The 20295-nt window shown below is 38.4% G+C and overlaps 1 protein-coding gene across 4 annotated transcripts in view; it reads right to left on the reverse strand.

Moving 5' to 3' along the window:
- Positions 1-20295, reverse strand: part of LOC145985997 (TBC1 domain family member 19) — a 79032-nt gene that overhangs the window by 50501 nt on the left and 8236 nt on the right. For all 4 annotated transcript variants that reach the window (XM_083120155.1, XM_083120157.1, XM_083120156.1 and 1 more), the window contains exons 3-6: positions 17692-17880; positions 12872-13010; positions 2812-2899; positions 2583-2643 (exon numbers count right to left, since the gene is read on the reverse strand). In XM_083120155.1, coding sequence (XP_082976281.1) covers positions 2583-2643; positions 2812-2899; positions 12872-13010; positions 17692-17880 — 477 coding nt within the window. The remainder of the gene's footprint in view (positions 1-2582; positions 2644-2811; positions 2900-12871; positions 13011-17691; positions 17881-20295) is intronic.

Genomic DNA, 20295 nt, shown 5'->3' on the forward strand with positions numbered 1-20295 from the left:
TTGAACACTTGAATAAACAGAATGAAACCAGAAAACTATGCTGCCATTAACAAAATGACGAAAGGATACCAACCGAGACAAATAGGATGCAGAAATAAAAAAAGGCGAAATAATAACAGAAGAAAATGAAGTGATCAGCAGGTGGGTAGAATACTTTAATGAACAATTTAACATAGAAGAAGCAAAAGAGATACCAATAGAGACATACGTACAAGGAGACGAACAAAAATACAAAAATTAAGATAGGAGCACATGGGAAAGAGGAAAAAGAGAAGATGATCAAAAAGTTAACATCCAACAAGTCCCCTGGAAGTGATGACATTGTAGATGAAATGAGGAGAAAATGCTTGCAGAGTGAAGAATAGGTATCATATGTCCTATACATAAAAAAGGAGACATATTGGAAAGATCAAATTACAGAGGCATAACATTACTGAATGTAACATACAAAATACTATCAGGAATCTTAAACAGAGAATAAAGAACTACACACAGAGGATACTGGATGAATATCAGGGTGGATTTAGATCAAATAGAAGTACAACAGATCAACTATTCGTAACAAGACAGATAATAGAAAAGCACTATGCACATGATGTAACCCTCTACATGCTTTTTGTAGATTTCAAACAGGCCTTTGACAATGTAAGAAGAAAATAATTACTGCAGATCATGATACAATTAAACTACCCAGATAAAGTAGTGAGACTAATAAAAATTATCACTGAGCATACAATAGCAAAAGTTAAAGTTAGGAATGAGATAAGCACTCCTTTTGGACATCAACAGCAGAGTAAAACAGGAAGATGGGCTGTCAACTACCCTTTTCAACATTGCACTTCACAGAGCCATTAGTACAATTAACAAAAGGAAGACTATATTTACCAAGACTAGTCAAATCTGTGCCTATGCAGATGATGTAACAATCATAGCAAGGACAAAAAATTCAATGAAAGAAGTATTTCAAGAACTGCAAAAATAAACAGAGAAAGTAGGAGTATAGGTCAACACCAAAAAGACAAAATGTATGATTGTATCTCCTAAAAGCAGATATAGACAAATACACAGCATACAAATAGAGGATACAGAAATACAAACAGTTCAAAGCTTTAAATACCTGGGAATGATAACAACAATCAAATAAGCAAAACAATTTTAGACAGAATACAAGCAGGCAACAAAGCATACTACGTCAATCGATAGTTATTCAAGAGCTAGCTAATCGATAGAACTAAAATGAAATATATAAAACGTTAATGAGACCAGTGGCTCAGTTGGTAATGCATCTGGCTACCATGCTAAAGGTCCCGGGTTCGATCCCTGGCCGGTTCAAATCCGGGAACTTTTCTAACGATGGAAGCGTCCCCGGCGTCCACCCAGCGTCGAATAACATGGGTACCTGGGGGAAACCCTGGGGAGTAAAGGCGGTCAGGGGCATGATGCTGATCACATCACCCCACTCACGACTGGATCAAGAAAGTGTGGGGCGTTACCCCCACGCCCCCTATACGCCTTCATGGCGTGGTGCTATGCACGGGGGAACACTTTACCTTTTTTTTTTTACCTTTTAGTCAGACCAGTTAATACGTACAGCTCTGAAGTGCGGACTCTCTCAAAGGAAGATGAAAACCACCTGAGAGTTCTTGAAAGAAGAATAATCAGGAAAATCTATGGACCTCTAAGGACGAATGATGAATGGAAAATCAGAAATAATGAAGAAATAGATGGAATACTCGATGGACAAAATATAGTTAGATTCATAAAATCACAAAGAATCAGATGGATGGGGCACGTCAAAAGAATGGGAAAGGAAAGATTGCCAAAGAACATAATGAAAGAAAGAATGTATTTAAAGAGGAGAAAGGGAAAGAAAGAATGTATTTAAAGAGGAGAAAGGGGAGACCAAAATCAAGATGGAGGGATGAAGTCATCCAGGACCTGAAGAAAATGGAAATAAGAGAATGGGAGAGAAGAATACAAAATAGAGGAGACTGGAGGCATGTCGTGGAAGAGGCCAAGACCCACCAGGTGCTGTAGAGCCAGATGGTAAGGTAAGGTTATGCACAAATAGGTTAATCAGGATTGGATCTACAGTTTAAAGTGGGATCGGAACAACCAATAGTTATCGAACCTAGGACACCTTCATCATAAGGTGACTACGTTACGACTATGCTATCAGGTAGGTCTAAAAAATACAAGGAAAATAGAAAGATGATAGTTAGAAATGGAAAGGTGAAGAGAAGAATACGTAGATAGTTATGGCTTATTACGATAAAAGGTGGTGGGGGGAGTTTTGCTCCCAAGTTGTTATTTTTTTCTCCAACCTTCAAACTCCATTATTGCGTTGCAGTTACATTTACAGATACTGGCAAAATACTGTACTTTACAAAATAAAAGTCCAAGTCAAAAATTGATAAACATAATTGTTTTTGATTTCAAGACATTGGCTGAATTTTCACTTCCTGTACGTTACTTAGACAAAGGAGAGATGAGACAATTACAACAAAGCATGCAATTAACATTAGTCCATCAACTAAATTTAAAAATATGAGACATTTTGTAAAGAATCTGAAGATACTTACAAGTTCATTAAATGCTTTTACTTTTATAGGCAGCATGCAAAATTCCCAGTCACCTTCTGGACTAAAAATAGAAAGACAGATGTAAGGCATATTGTTAGTTTCAGTTAACAACATGAAATTAAACAAACATGAAAATAGTTAGTCATTTGTTAAATACTATCCAGTCATGCATTGCAAAGATGCATGTGAATCTACATGAGAAAAGGGGAAGATTGTCTAAATCACTTACACTCCAGGGAAAAAGTTAGGACTTCTCAAACATAACAGAACTTCCAGAAAATCCTTTGGTGCATATACAGGTCGATACTGGCTCAAATCTAAAAACAAAACAACAAAAAATTATGAATACATAGATACCCACAAGAATGCAATACAAACACAACCAATAAGTAAGATTATGTTGCACTCACGATAACGTTGAAAAATATTGATCTGAGCTAGGAAAATAGTTTTATGTGAATAACATGGCATAACACCTTTTAGGGATAGTAAATTGTGAAATAATGCGACTTGGATAATTGTTTGTACACATGTAATAAAAAAATTCCATGAAAATCATAACTTTCCTGCTGCACATCTTTTTAAAGTCTAGTTTTCTCTTTGAAGCAGAGTTATGTTTGCCATAATTTTACATTGCTATGTTTGGTACATTGTTGAGAGTTTCTCTTTAGAGTACAAAAAGATGTTCAAAGTTCTTGAAAATGTCTTCATTACAATAAAGTTCATAATATAATACGAGGACTGCTGGAAAAGTTTCTGCAATCAATATGAAAAAAGACGTGAAATTCTGGGAATGGCTTTATTGTTTTTCAAAGTATTCACCCTTAAGATCGATACACTTTTACATACAACCAATTTTGAAAGCATTTTTTCTACTCTGAAGCTGAAGTTGATACCTCAGAAACCGCTGTTTGGAATGTGTCAACAGCTGCTTCAGGCGACACAAATCGCTCACCACGCATCTTATTTTTCATGTGCGGGAAGAAAAAGAAGTCATTAGGTGATAAATTAGGTGAGTACGGACAATGAGTCATTAATTCGACATTTTTACTGGACAAAAAATTAAGAGTTTGGTGTGCTGAGTGGAAACTGGCGTTGTCGTGGTGAAGAATAATGTGACGATTTGGGTTTGTTTTAAGCAATTCATTGATGACCTCTGGCAAACAAATTGTTGTATACCACTCAGCATTTACAGTCCCTCAATCTTCTAACGCTATTGTTGCCAAATATCCGGTATAACCGAAGAAACAAGCAATCATTTGCTTGACAGCACTCCTCGAACTAACAACTTTTGTTGGTTTCAGCTCACTTTGAAACACCCAAACAGTGGATTGCTGTTTAGTTTTGGGTTCGTATGAATAGATCCAAGTTTCATCCCCTGTAACGATGTAGTATACCAAATTTGACTTGCCTCGGTTGAATTTTTTGAGCATTTCTTTACACCAATCTGTTTTTGAGCTTTGGTCAAGTTGTGTGGGATCCAACAGCTTGAAAGTTTCCATACATTCAGATGACCATGCAAAATCGTATGTATTGCTTTCATGTCAATGTTCAAGGATGCCTGAATCTCACGGTATGTCACATGCCGATCTCTCTCAATCATTTCACGCACAGCATCAACATTACTGGCAACAACAGATGGACAACCTTCACGAAATTCATCACTGAGAAATGTGGAAATGTGCGACCACGCTGGATTTCGGAAAACCAATTGTACACAGTCCTATTGGATGGTGCTTCATCCCCAAAAGCCAAATGAAGTCGCTCGATGCATTGTTTTGGTGTTAAACTAAATTTGAAATCATAAAAAATCATTGTCCGAAAGTGCTCACGAGAAATTTCCATTTCTCACATGAAACTACTTCTTCAAACTGCTGTGAAAAAGAAACGAATAGGCTTCAACGAACAATCAAAGAAAATTTAAACATAAAAAAGGTCTATTCTTCCAATTTTTATAATAGCGGAAAACTAGTGCCACTGTTGGTGGTAGTTTGCAGAAACTTTTTCAGCAACCTTCATAATAACCCATGGTGCAAAAGCCTTTCAAGGCCAGGGCCTTCCTACCAACCTCACTCCCACCTGTTGAGGTGGAAGATCATCCAATCTGGTGATGTTAGGTCAGCACGATGAACCCCCAGCCGTTATTTCTTGTTTCACTAAATTATCTGCCATAGGAAGGAAGCTATAACGATTTTTGCTAAACCTTACAAAACTCATTTAAATGGCCTGGGACAGAGGTAAAAGCTGCATAAGCGCCAGAGGACTTTAAAGGTTAATGTACTTTCTCCAAAAGTGATTCTGAAATCTAAAAAATCCTTATGTACATTATTCTATAAATTAAATCACCTGATTTAAATCAATCTACTTTCATTACTACTATAAGTACAGTCACCCGTCATTTTGACAGGTACAGTCTTAAGGCAGATACAACCGTAAGCAATAGCGAGCGGATTCAAAGTGCAAGTTCATCTTTGCTCATTGTTGTTTATCTAACTGATGTATTTTCAAGTTGAATGTTAGTTCAGGTCGATCAATGAATTATCTAGAGTAAAACATTGGTTACCTCTATTTGCTTACTGTATTTGGCTCAGTTCAGTGTTCAATATGTGGCCCAAACGTGGTTTACTGGATTGTGATGAACCTCATTATCTCAGTGACTTGTCAGACGTCGAATCTGAGGGAGCGGACAATATTTATGAAGATGATGAGCTTCATTGATTTGATGTTTTAAGTCCACTTTATGCACAATGAGGCTAATCGGGACTGGACCTACAGTTTAAAGTGGGATCCGAACCACTTGTGCCTCCACCGGGTATCGAACCTGGGACCCCTTGATTACAAGGCAACGACTCTACCAGTGCACCATCGGGGAGGCCCAAAAAAGATGATGAGCTTGGAGCAGATAATGACAATGCCGGAATAGTTGTTGATTATGTACCACCTACAAATGTGTCTGCAAATTCTTCTTCAGACGAAGATGTGCAAGATGATGACAATATACACTACCGACAAAAAGTTTAAGACCACCAGGAAAAAGTGCCAAAAATCAGTAGAAATGAATGTATTTCGTAATTAATGTACAAGAAACAGATTTAAGAATGTGCTTTGCAATATACAAACATAGGTACATCCACTATACGTACTAATGTCACCTCATATTTTGCTTTCATCAATATGTCCGCCATGGGCCTTAATGACAGCAGCGCAAACACGTGGCATGTGCTCCAATAGTTTTTCCAGATAGGATGGTTGAATGTTACGCCCGGCATCGTTGATGAATTCCCATAGCTGTTGAGTGTTGCTGGGTAACTTCTTCCTGATGTCCCTATCGATTTGGTCCCATAGCAGTTCAATTGGTGAAAGATCAGCAGACTGTGGTGGCCACGTCATGAGAACTAATACCTCTTCTGTTGCCTTGCGTTCCAAATACCGCGTGCACAATTTGGATGTATGTTTGGTATCATTATCTTGTTGAAAAATAAACCCATTATCAACAAGACGACGATCAGAGGGGATGGCATGGTGCACCAATATCTGAAGATACCCTTCTTTTACCAAGGTTCCCTGAATTTTATGAAGGTCCCCCATCTGGTTTCCAGCAAAACATCCCCACACCATTACACTTCCACCCCCATGTTTTACTGTGGGAACAAGACCCTCTTCTTACATTCTCTCGCCGACCTTTCGACGCACAAAGGTTCGCCTCTTGCTGCCAAATAATTCATATTTGGATTCGTCGGTCCAGAGTACCCGTTTCCAGTTATCCACAGTCCAGCCTTGGTGCATTTTAGCCCAGGCTAATCGTTTAGTCTTGTTCACACGTCGTAAAAATGGATTTCTAGCAGCTACTCTGCCTTGCAGCCCTTCTTCACGCAACCTATTCTTCACCGTTGACACAGAGACAGGCATCACTCTGCTGTTATTCAGGGAAGCAGCGATGACTGGTGCTGTTAGGTGCCTGTTCCGTTTGCTAGTTACTGCAATATATCTATCGTCAGCTGCAGACGTTACACGAGCTCTTCCACTACGTGCATTTCAGCATGACTGTTGGTTTTACGGTATCTGTCCAATGCACAATGAACGCAAGTCTTGGAAATATTCAGTTTTCTTGCTATTTCGCGTTCCAAATAACTTTCATTTTTCAGTGCACATATCACAGCACGCTTTTCAACCGAAATCGCCTGTTCCCCACGATGACGGGCCATTTCACACAGCTCCACTTACCTTGTACACCTCACACACAATAATGGGTCGCAATGTCGCCTGCATGAACAGCAACTGACCCTGAGCCACTGATAAGGATTCGCGTAATCCTGGCTACCGTACTGACCAGTTTCACGCACACAGCTGCAATGTTGCCAGCTTCAGCAACGTTTTTGTCACTTTCCATTTTTCCAACCAAATGCTACACATTCGGAAAAAAATTGGTTTCGCGTCTTGCGAGGTTCAAACTAGACTACATTGAATTTTCCATATGTATCATCATCACGTTTTCTTGGACAGGAACTCTTGGTTCCATACAACACTCCATACTGATTTTTTGGCCGTTTTTCATGGTGGTCTTAAACTTTTTGTAGGCAGTGTAGGTGAGTGTCAGCAGATTGATGTTTCCTCCTTTCCAAGTGAGTTTTCGTGTATTTCTATTTTTGTGATAGAATAAGTAAATTATATTTTTCAAAAGTTCCAACCAATGAAAAAAGCATACGTAATCTAAATGGTCAGGAAAAAAGGTCTACAAGCACAAAAACTCAAAAACAAATAAAAATACACTATAAATAAATAAATAAATAAAATTCACCTATAAATACATACATAATATACATATCATTATGTTGATTGATTGATTTGGTGTTTTAAATCCACTCTATGCACAGCAATGCTAATCGGGACTGGACCCACAGTTTAAAGTGGGATCCGAACCACTATGTGCCTCCACTGGGTATCGAACCTGACCTGATTTATTTGTATAATAATTTTGACAATGTTAAGTTTACTCCACAGCTTCCATGATTTAACTAAATATGAATAACACAGTCCTTCTGAGCAGGCTATTTGTTCCTTATATGCCCCTCTATTAGCCATTCTAGGAGGCAGAATTTGTAACAAATGGTTATAATGATGTGAAAATAAAAGAAATAAAGAAACACAGTAGCTGCTTCATGCTCAGTATAAAAGCAGTGAAAAATATTGTAAGGAAAACTGTACCTGTCAAAATGACAGGTTAGTTCTAGTTGGTAGCAGTCAGGCCGATATGTGCCGATATTTAGCTGAATTGTGTATTTTTGTGATAAAAGCATGAAACTTCAAATGTAGTTTAATATCCACCTTAATATCATTTTAAAGACTGGAGGCATTTAAAATACCCCGTTGGTCAGCAATGGCGGACGTTTTCAAAATGGCAGCCTATTTATTAGTATATCCTTTGACACAAGCGGTGTAAATTAACTTTTATTGGTCCTGTTTGAAGATTTATCTCTGTTATTGGTCAAAGGAAAGGAAAACTTTCCAATAAGGCCTACGAAAGCATTATAAATGCATATTAATGACTAAAAATACATTGTTTGCCTATGTTTAATGATTGTTCATGATTGTGTATAAAAGCATGTTGCTGTTTAAACAGCTACAGTTTCAAAGTCTGAAGTGTAATTGTTTGATTATCAACACTTTAGTTACTAATTATCATATTTCACAGATGTGGATATATGGGTTGCATAAATTCTAGGGACCAAAAACACAAACAAGGAACGAACCATTTAATGCTACTTGAAAGAAAGAATCTCTTGCAATTCAAAAAGAGTATTAAATGTTATCCATTAATCAAATTGTTCTAATTTTCAAAATATTGATTATAATCAGTACCTGAAAAAATATCAATACAATCAATAAATGTTCTTAGTAACATCACAAAATCATAATTGACATCCTCAAAGAGTGACTTCTGTGTCACAGCCATCGCATCTGCATAGTTGAGTACACGGAAGGAATCAGTAGGAAAATGATAGAATTGATCTCTTGTGAAGCTTGAAAGATTAGGAGGACAACTTGCATCAAGGAATCAAAAATGCAAACGTTCACTTTATGATACTTGCTCTTAAACTCCATAAAGCTCAGCCTACAGAGCTCACAACTAAGGTCGAATGGATCGGGTCCTTGCTGGAAAATCACTTGTACTTTTATCCACATAGCCACACTTCAAAATTTCCATCCATGCCTCCCTCTCTGGTGGTAGTGTTAGCCATTTCGGCTTCCATTCAACATCTTTAACAAGCGTGGGTAGTTCTGGAGAATTTTCCAGGGCTCAACCCCATACCTGGCCAGCCTGGTAGGCCACTCGAATATGATGTTAGTGCAGAGCATCTCTTGTAGAGGAAATATGTTCAATTTCCTTTCCTTTTTAACTCTTTGGGTGTCGTTTACATTCCTCTCGGGTCTCCACGGATCGTACTGAGCTACAATGTAGGGAGAGCCCTTTTGAACATAGAAAGAATTCTCAGCAGGTGGTGCCCTTAGAAAGAACTGGAACATAGGTATCAGTTCTTCAAAGGTGTTCCAGGCCACCCATGTCGAACGCTTTTCCATCCCCGCGAAGCTTAGTGTTGGTCAATAGACGAGAAAGATGAAAGTTCCATCTCGTGGGCAATGCTGCTAAAAGTGACTTGAGGTATTACTTCACTTTGCCTCACCCCTAGGTCCGTCCTTTTCCGTGGCATCCAGGTATCCGAAATATTTGCTAGTTCCGCTTGCCACCATCAAACGTTCGCATCCAAGCTTCTAAGCGAAAGTGATGGCAAGGACGATCACAACTGTGTCCATCGTTCGTAGTGCACCTTTCTAGAATATGCAGACAACGCCATTTAATGCGTGCAGGAATATTAGAGTGTCTGCTGATCCTTGCTGTCAGTAAAAGTCAGTCTGTGTTTGTGTCCCCAGTGGCCTTCCCTTAATCTGCGCAGGTAGATACAATGATTCGAGGAGACTGAAGTTTAAAGAAAATTTCATTCTTTTTCTCATCCCCACAAAGAAACTGAAGCAAATTTCGGAGAACAATCCTTTGCTCGCTTACACCCCTTTAAACTGTCTTTCCTTTTTTGCTGTTGTGCGGCTTGTGGTGCCATACATGTCTAAAACCACGTCCACTAGTAGAACTGGCTTGAACTGTGATGTGTCAGATGCAAGCAAAGTTAATTACTGCCGCATCATCTATGACAAGCATATCTACTAGTATTTCAGGGTGGTAAGTAAATTTATTCTAGCAATTCCTAGACATGGCAACAAATCAGACTTAGCTCCCAACCTGCATCCATTTACAGACAAAGGTGGCCATTTGTCACTTGGCAAGCAATATACATAACCGAGATCAAGTTTCTATCATGTTTTACGGGGACGAAACTGTCCCTTTTCGAGCAATTTCATTCTCACAGGAGGACAACTGAAGAGGAGAAGATGGTTTTCTTAAGTAAACTATCGAACCACACTGTTCGATGTATTAGATACTCTTGGAAGAAATTGCTGCATTTATTCCATCCAAGTTCCTGGATGTCTCTTGCGGACTGAGTAACAGCTGTATCTGCCACTATTCGTGTGTCGGGTTTCCAAGTCCTCTCGTAGGTGACATGCAGGTGACATGACAGGATTTGACATGCTTCACAAAAGATGTTGTTTGCTGGATTAATTTTCGTGGTGCAGATTCTTCTCAGTCTCTTCAGTTCAAGTATCTTGATTGCAGCGAGGAATTCTTCGACGACCCACGGTATTTCTGTTCCAGTAACCATCCACCTATTCTATGTCTAAGGAGTTGGGGGAGAAACACCACACGTAACGGTAGAGAAGGAAGAAGAGAGTGGGTAGTCCTGCTGCAAACTGCTGCTAGCTGCAGTCGTGTTGTCCCCTCCCTGTAATATCATCCCCTCACGAGTCACTACTTGCGAAGAGGACTAATTTTTGTTTGCTTGGTCCACAGACACTTGAGACAGAGTATAAGTAATTGTGCTGGGTTCCCTGTCCTATCACTCCTCCAGTCCCCTTAACTAACACACTGTTTTGCTCCTGACCCTTGTCAAGTAAAGCTTCTAGGTTTCTTGCACTAAAATAAGTAAATTTCCTTCATAAAGCGACCACAACCAAAATAACCTTCTGCCAGAAGCCTTCGCGCATCTTCCCCTCCATCCCTTCAGCTCGGCCTACGGGGAAACCTGCTTCACTCTGCCCCTCCCCTACACGCACAAGTACGGTGCACACGACACACGGTTCTGTGCAGGTTCTTGTGCTTGTGATCCAACTATAAGAAATTCAACAAATACTGTTAGATTCTGTTCTTTTAAGCTCATCTATCTTGCATGCGGTTAATTATGGTGATCGAGGGCAAGAAATATCCAAAAGTTAACCAAAGACTCCACGTACAGAGGCAAGTTGCCTTCCTGGAAAGATCGATCCCAGGTGAGAACGCCTAACTCTAATTGCAGGATGTTCTCCCGAAAAGCAGAGTGGGAAGTCTTCTCCCTTGTTTTTCACTCTACGCTTTAATGGTCTTGGGATCTTCATTGTTGTTGATCTTACCTAGGAAGGTCATAGGATTTGTGCTGAAGTTGCCTGCAGAAGCTGTGACTTCACGTGCACGAAAAGTTCTCTTCACATGTTAAATGAATGAGTACGATATTCCGCTGCTAGCCACTTGGGATAGAGTTCAACAATTCAATTTGCAAGTATTTGCATTCTGCGTCACTTTTAATGTTCTCCTCTCGGTGTCACGCTGCTTTTCTGTAAGGTGCTGTCTCTTACGCCGCACTTGTTCGATTATCGGACTATCAAGTTTGTGGGTGGATTAGGCTCCTCCTGCGACAGAAGTCCAGGAAAATGGAAAATATACATATTAGAAATATGTAAAGCGTATGTTTAACACAAAGTTTATAGTCCTTTTCTCCCTGATAGGTACAATAATAAAACGTTAAACACATATAATGACTTCGATTTCAACATGATTCAAAGCAAATGTAATTAATGCTATTACTATAGAGCTCACCAGGCGTTGATGCCATCCATCTATTACTCTCATTGTGATACTATAAAGAAGTTATTAAATATCGATGACATCAAGACAAGAATCTGCAGGTTTCATATTGCTGCTTGATTATAATGTTATTAATTTTTTATAGGGTCCTTCGCTGAAGTAACCTCAATGGAAGTGGCGTAAAAGAACCTCTTATGGATTGTTAAAATTTAAACTATGCAGATATAACTGTCGTATGACGCAGGCAAATCATAGGGTATCAATATTCAAGAATCACCCTGTAATTAGGCAATCAGCATTTACCTGTTATCAGACGTCTTTGCTATAATGTAATAATTACTTTCATAGTCTCTCCAGCACTATTTTCCGTGACGATAATATAAAAGAAGTGACAATAGTATCAAAATGTAGCCCAAAAGATGTATTTAGGATCCCTATGATGGGCATTTTGAAAATTTTTCCTCATACCCTATGGAGTATTATCAGTGCCACCAACCTTCAAAACGTTTGATATGATATTACTAATTTATTGATCAATTTTTATGCTTTTATCACAAAAATGCACAATTCAGCAAATATCTGCATATTGGCCCGACTGTAAATGGTACAATCTTTTGTGTTTTTGCCCCTAGAATTTATACACATCCGTGAAATATGATAATTAGTAACTAAAGTGTTGATAATTAACGATTACACTTCAGACTTCAAAACTGAAGCTGTTTGAACAGCAACATGCTATTATACACAATCATGAAAAACGTGCCCCTTAAACATAGGCAAACAATGTATTTTTCGTCATTAATACGCATTTAGAATGCATTCGTAGGCCGTATTGGAAAGTTTTCCTTTCCTTTGACCAATAACAGAGATAAATCTTCAGCTTGTGTCAAAAGATATACTAATAAATCGGCCGTCATTATGAAAATGTCTGCCATTGCTGACCAACGGAGTATTTTAAATGTCTCCAATCTTTAAAATGATATTAAAGTGGATATAAAACTACATTTGAAGTTTCATGCTTTTATCACTAAAATGCACAATTTTACACATATCCGCCGTACTATAGTAGGAAATCAGCGTGGTCCTAGTGTTAATGTGATTTTATTGGTAAATTCTGAAGGATTCGGCAACGGACCCAAAACATTGGTTCTAACAAGAACCTTGCAAGTTACACGTAAGTAAGATCTGTATTTTATCTTTAATAATTAGCTACTGTGGTTACGCGAACATTTAAGAAATGACATATGATATTCAAAAACTTAAAAGACAGAATGCATCTTACCTATGTCATATGTGCTCAGTTCGGCCCATTTCTCATGAAACTCTTCCCTATCAGATGTAGGTCTCAGTCTGGAGAGAACCTGGTCCAACTCAAGGCACATGGAATTCAATGATTTCTGAATCCTTTTCTCCCACTGTAGCTGTAAGATAAATAATGTGTTGTTGACATTGAGTATGACAACACATTAGTATTGCAATGAAAATGTTTAACAATTTTTATAGATGCAAAATAATCTAACACAGTTATTTTTAGTGGTTATTATTTTACTTTATCTGAATATGAATGTAGAAGCAAATACATAGGAGAGACTTGGAGAAGCATCAATGAGAGAATTAAATAACATAGGAGAGACATTAAAGAGGAACAGCATTGAGTGAGTATATGTTGACATATGGGCACAAGATCAAAAAGTACAAATGAAGGAGAAGAACGAAAATGAAATAGAGAGAAAAGTAGCAGAGACAAAGCACATATGCATAAACAGGGGAGAGAAAATAAACAAAAACGAAGGGGAAATTGGTATGAAATGGATGCAACTGATAAAAAAGCATGTGGAAAGTAAGTTAGTTAAGTTTCCTGAGCCACCTTCAATTTTATGCACAAAAATGGAACATTTTAACTTGCCAGATGAGTTAAAGGAGAAAAAGAAGGTCAGTGCCACCAGAAGGAGGAGGGGAGGGAAGACAAGAAGAGTAGGTTACAGGATGGAGGGGATGGGGAGAAACAGCCAGCTGTAACACCTGCAAGGAAAAACCAGTTTACCTAGGAGGAAATAAGGACACATTCATTCCTTAGATGTGTAGAGTGACTAGCCTTGTGAGGTTATGTTTTTGTATGTATATCTTAGTGTAGCTTGAGAAAGTTCTGAGATACCAGAACGAAACGTCACAGATAAAATAAAATAATAACCACTAAAAATAACTGTTTTAGATTATTTTGCATGTAACAACCGTAGACCACAAGAGAAATAACAGAAATAAGGTTCAGTTAGTTATTGGAACAGAATAACAAAAGTAAAAACTATAATAGATCAAAATAATTTGTGTAAAATACAGGAACCATATGGTTGGTGTATTCATATTCAAGCACTTAATTCAAAGAATAATGGACATTTCCACTTTGACATGAAAAACGTTTTAAATCAATTCACTTTACGGATAATGACACAAACATGAGATGTGCAAAATATCTTGGCAATATTTGTTTTGGTTCTGGAGAAACACAGCTTCAAACACAGCTGAAATTCACCTCCTACGTCACGGATTTGAAAACGTCCTCTGCACAAACTAGAGGTCCTCTGACATCATCACTTAGATATGCATGCAGGCAGGGCTTCTGCTCGTCCCGTTAACTTAGCATGAGCCGTGAAAGCGACAGCAAAGTCACTTGTTACTGTGTAGAACTAGTATCTTGTAACATCCAATGCAAAAATGTGTGCTCCATTTCTTGGAAATGAATTATGTCCTAAAAGTATAGCAGCATTTACTATAATTCAGCCACTCGGTAGAGGGTTTTCTCATTAGGCTGACAAAGTAAAACTTTTTAACAGTCAATGGCTGAACACGTGAACAGCCTTGTTCATTGCGATTACATAGGTTGGTTCTGACTGGCAAGAACTTATTGTTATAGGAATGCCTTTTCTGAAATTATAATTATTTTCATCATAATATTTTCTTCGCAAATTTTAAAATAATAATATGTTTAGAACACTCTGGTTTACAAGCCAATTTCTGCTATATAAGAGGTGATACGGTATAAAAAAGTATGGGGAGTTTCTTTAAAATTTCATGCAGTAAACGACAGTATTCTTCAGTTAATATATATATTGCAAATTTTTGTATTTATCCTACTTTTCCGTCGCTTTGTTTAACCACAACGAAGAAAACACATGGTTAATTTAGTATGTATCTTCTCTAACATCACATTTCTTCCCACTTTTGGCTAATCGCTACAATGAGGATGAATGACTACAAGCAGTATTCGAAGTCGAGGTGCAGCAGAACCCCCACCCCACACACTACCAACACCACCAACCATCCCCCTAACTGTCTCCAAAGTAGCAAGCAAACATCCCCCCCATGTAACAATTTCCAGTTCAATGAAATGTCACTCACAAGGAAACAGTAACTCCCAGGTCGAGAGTCAAACCTGGAATATGTGACTTCCTCAGATAAATCATGAATTTTGTGTAATAATTACAACAACAGTTCATTCGTGGTAATTCTGAATGTTCGGTTTGGTTTGCATATATAAGCAGGATAATATCCAATTTTCGAGACCTTGTAGCATCGAAATAAGGAGTCAAACAAACGAATATATATATTTATAATCTCTAAGCACTGTAAAAGTTTGTACGATAAGCCTTTGCATACGTTGTTAATTCAATATTTTTGGAGACTTGAGACAAGAACGAGAATTGCCCTCCGAAATTGAGGTGGATGTTTATAAACCGAGATGAGACTGTCAATGAGACATGTACAAATTAACACGAGACAGGCATTTACAACTCACAAAGAGCACGAGACCAAGGCTGCCATGTCTCGTCTCGATAGGATCCTTAGTGGCGAGGTTCTGAACCAACCAATTAATGCGTTCGGGGTAAATAGATGAAGTGGCATTTTTTGCAGTACAAAATTTAAAAAATATCGTTCAATTTCAGTATTAGATATAATGTTATACACATGGGTGTACATATAGTTCACGTAAGGGGAGGGGGTTCAACTTTTGGTATAATTAGGGTTGCTTTATTTTGTAAGTGAAAATCCAGAACACTGCTGGCTGGAAGCTTGTTGGGGAGCAGAGGGGTAGGGGGTGCTGGACCCGACAAAGTCACGCTAGTTAGTATATATACTTTTCTGTTCATCTTCGTTCGGGATATAACTAATCCCTTCATCAGGTAGACATACTACGCCAATTTAATTATGACATTGGCTGCATCAGACAAGGCGGGATCAAGAGGTATGGTAAAAATAGGTAAAAAGGTTAAAAAATGACTTAAGGCTGCTGAACGCGTAAAATTGCATTATTCCTACCATTATGTTAAAATCCTGATGGGTGTATCCATAAAAACACTAAAACAATTATACTCGGAACATGTTAAAAACCACTTTTTCAAGAGTGGCTCGATAGACGCTGTACACTAGACTGAGGAGGCCTCTCAAGGAATGTCGGAAGTTGTGTGGTGCGGTGCATTTCCCCTCTTACTTCCTTTCCCTCCCCTTTACTTCTGTTGGGTTATTCATATCTAACTCGAAATCTATTATCTCGCGAGATGCGTTAACCATGGTCAAGGTGACCTGGAAGCAGATTTTTTCCCTTGTTGTGTCCCACCTTTTGAACATTTTTATCCACAATGTAAGTACTTTTAAGTATTTTATAAAAATTTTTTTTATATTGTACTGATAATTTATACTACGTGAGTAAGTCACACCTGCATCAACATGAACCTTGTGTCACTCAATTTATATATAAAAAAAAATTCTTTACGATGACTCGAGGGGGAAAAAATAACTGATTTGACAGTCTTAATGCAGTTTCTTATCGCAGAAATTCCGAAACTATCAGGAGTTGAATTACGTAATTTCCTTCCCACCTGTATCCCGTCCTATACGTCTCTAATTTAAGAGAATGAAATTAAGTCCGAAGAATTTTTTATCAACAAGCGGATACAACCAGTAATCTGGTAATTTTACTGAACCAAAAAAAAGAGGGGGTTGGACCTGTTGAACCCCGCTTTAAATACGCTCATGGTTATACACATTATTTCCTTGTAATAATTATACATAAACTAAGTATTGATATGCACTGTGGAAGTGATGTAATCTTCTCAGTGTATTTTCTCTTATCTGCACAAAAATATTTCATCATCATTTGTGCAACAGAAATGAAACACAAACTGAAATTGCTTTACGGAAAAGAAAGTTAAATAGGCTTTATAAATAAAGTGAAGAATGTGAGAATTCTTATTTTGCACTACATAGGTTACGGTAAATTACGATAAATATAAGTTTAAAATATATTTTCGAAAGTTTGGTCAACAACCAATTTTACAAGCAATATTTTTCGCATGACCTGAAAACATGCACGCAGCAGAACCTTCATTTATCTTGCACGTGAACAGCAGGGATATTTCATAGAAGAATGATCATTACAAAGCAGTTTCCTTTCCACTATCGCTCCTTCTTCAAGTATTTAAATCTGTACAGATTTGTAAAACTGCTGCACATGTTCGCTCAACGTAGGCTACCGCAGTAAACTGGATGCTCGAAGCAGACGACAAACTAGCTCTCTCTAAGTAGTGACGTATTAACATGGTGGGGTGTGTTATCAGCGCAACTTTGGAAGTCTCCTTTTTGCCATAAACTGAAGGCAGAGAAACGCGAGAACTTACAGGGTCATTTCTCCAGGGTGTTGTTTTTAAAATTGTTGTAAAAAAAATTGAGTGGAAATGTCAATTGGTTCCATAGTTTTCAAATTCACAAAAAATTTCCACTAACTTTTGTGTGTAAAAGTTAGTAGTAAAATAGAACAACTATGCATTTTAGAACACTCATTTTATGAAATGTAAAAGAAAGTAATGAAAAAACAGTTGAGGATCGAGTGGAGGTCACTCCAAGAATATCAATAATATTAATAATGTTAAAAAACTTTAAATAAAATTGGTTTATTTTTCTACTTTATAATAGTTATTATTTTTAATAACAATCATAATCTTGGCAATAGTAATAATTAATTGTTGATTGCCTGATGCAACCCCCGCCCCTAAAAAAATCTGGTGACGCCCATGGTAATCACAACTGAGAAGTATGAATCAGTTTTACCTGAGCTTTCCTTAGATAAGCAAGTTCTTCTTTGACAGGGACACCATTAACACTTGTGAAGTTGCTATTAGATCTAAGCCAGTGAAAAACTGTATTCCTTAACCGATTTATAATACCTCTTTCTTTCACAGATTTTGACATAGATCCAGGAAAATCGGCCTTCGAAACTTCAGGTGAGGATGCCACTATCTGAAAAAAAATTGCAAATACATAAATATCTTACTTTCTTTTTTTTTTTACTTTTAGAACAAATACAATTGTACCAATATTGAAAATACAGTGCCCTCTTCTGTCGAGTTGCCCATGGAACAGCGGATAGCTCGGCGGGAAGAAAGATTGCATCTGCCAGCATTTAGACCCACAGCTGTATGCTAACTTGCCATTGGGCGTGTCAGTGCCGTATTATCTAGATAGCTGGTGTCCAGTTGTACATGTTTGTGAAGTGTTTTTATGCACGACTCTTACATCTTTAATAAAATACGTGTTGCAGCAGAATTCCCAGATGTTCCTGTTCCACACACAGTGTTCGGATACTCGTGAACAAATTTAGTTAATCAGGGTATGTTCTTGATAAGAAGCAAGGGGTAAAACAGCATGTGCTTAATGAGAAGAAACGTTGAAATACAATCAAATATCCATCCAGCGCATTGCACAAGAAACAGACATTTTCATGACATCTGCGTGGTGAGGTACAAAATTTTCAAACCTGAAACCACACATTAGAAGAATTGGAAGAAAATATCAGGAGGGAAATTGAAGCAATTTCGAAGAGGAACTGATATGTGTTAGTAAAAATTCCATTAAAAATGCTGGAAATGTGAGGATGCAGGACATAACTTCCAACACCTCATGTAACAAGGTACCTGCTCATTTTAATTGTAACTGGCAATGTAATTGTACGAGCTTCTTTCATTACATACTTAGTGGCTCCAGTTACGCAGATACTGCATTCTGTTTGCCAGCAGATGCGATCTTACTTTCCGCCACGCTAATCGCTGTTCCGTGGGCGACTCGACCGAAAAATCTAATGTTGATCTTCTAATACACTGTAATGATAAAGATGACTGAATTGATGAAATAGATGAGGATAAGAAGACAAAAAAATCCATGTCTTCAACAGTTTTGCCACCTATTTTTCAATGAGTCACCTTGAGGGTTGACTTTTGATCTCAAAACTGAAGGTCCAAGCTTATAGTCCCATCATGAGCATGGGTGATTCAGTGATCTATTCTGAAAATTAGGCCTGGTTTACCACAACAATTCTTATATATTGCATATATGTATGATATACAGGGTGTTTCCGGGCTGATGATACAAACTTTCAGGGATGATGGAGAAGGGCACATGTATCAATTTAAGGTAAGGAACACTGGTCCGGAAACGACTTAGTCAAAAGTTATAAGCGAAAATCGGTGTATGAATATGTAACACTTTTATTACCTGCACAAGTTTCACAATTGCTACAGTCACTACAGTTGTTCAAAGTGGCGTCTCCCAGCTTCGCTGCAGGCATGACATCGTCACACGAAGTTCTGGCATACCTGTTGGAACAACCCCAGGGTCGTTCGAACAATGTCACAGGCAGTGAGAATTCTTGCCAGGAGATCCTCTTCAGTCTACTACAGGTGTCTCGTACACAATCATGAGGGGTGGGGACAGGAAACTCCACTATTGCACTGCAAATGGCGTGATGTGTACGTCTCAGACATGGTCAATCCCGATGTGAAGGTCGGTCAACTGCAGTCTGTGTTTACAAGTTGAAGAGTAACAGTCGATCACCTGTAGTGAAATGGAGTACATGGTAGTGGGCAGACTTTGCAGACATGATTTTTGTGTACGGACAAGCAAACGGAAACAGTAGGGAGGCCGAAATGTTGTATCGAGCCCATGTAGGAGACATCCGACAAACACCATGTTTCCAAGACTGTTAAAGGAAACAGGGCATGTGGAACCGCAATACCAGAACCGAGGAGGACAACGATATGTACGGACTCCCGAATTGGAAGAAGCAGTGATTGCACGTATGGATGAGAAGCCATCAATCAGCACCTGTTCAGTTGCAAGTGAAACGGGTGTCATGCACAATCCTGTGTGGAAAATAATACGGAACAGCAGCTACACCCTTACCATCATCAGAAAGTGCATGCTTTCACTCCTGCTGACTTCGGATCTCGCGTCGAGTTCAGCCAATGGTTACTCCAACGCTGTATGGTCGATCCTAACTTTCCTGTGTATGTTCTTTCCTCGGTTGAAGCCTGTTTCACCAGAGATGGAGTACTGAATACTCGCAACAATCATGTATGGGCCTGTCATAATCCCCACGCTGCAGTTGTGACGAGCCATCAATACAGATTTGATGTGAACCTGTGGGTGGGCATAGTCAATGATTACCTAATAGGCCCGTATCTTCTTCCTTCCTCCCCAGTGTACCTTGTGTTTCTACGAGACATACTCCCCACATTGTTGGAACATATCCCACTTGATCTTCATCAACATATGTCTTTCCAACATGATGGAGCCCCAGATCACTTTGAACATACTGTTCGTGAACACTTGCGTCAGATGTTCCGTGAAAGGTGGATAGAATTAGAATTTCTTTATTCA

Source organism: Lepisma saccharinum, chromosome 3 (genome assembly GCF_977018435.1).
Source record: "Lepisma saccharinum chromosome 3, izLepSacc3.1, whole genome shotgun sequence".
Lineage (NCBI taxonomy): Eukaryota > Metazoa > Arthropoda > Insecta > Zygentoma > Lepismatidae > Lepisma > Lepisma saccharinum.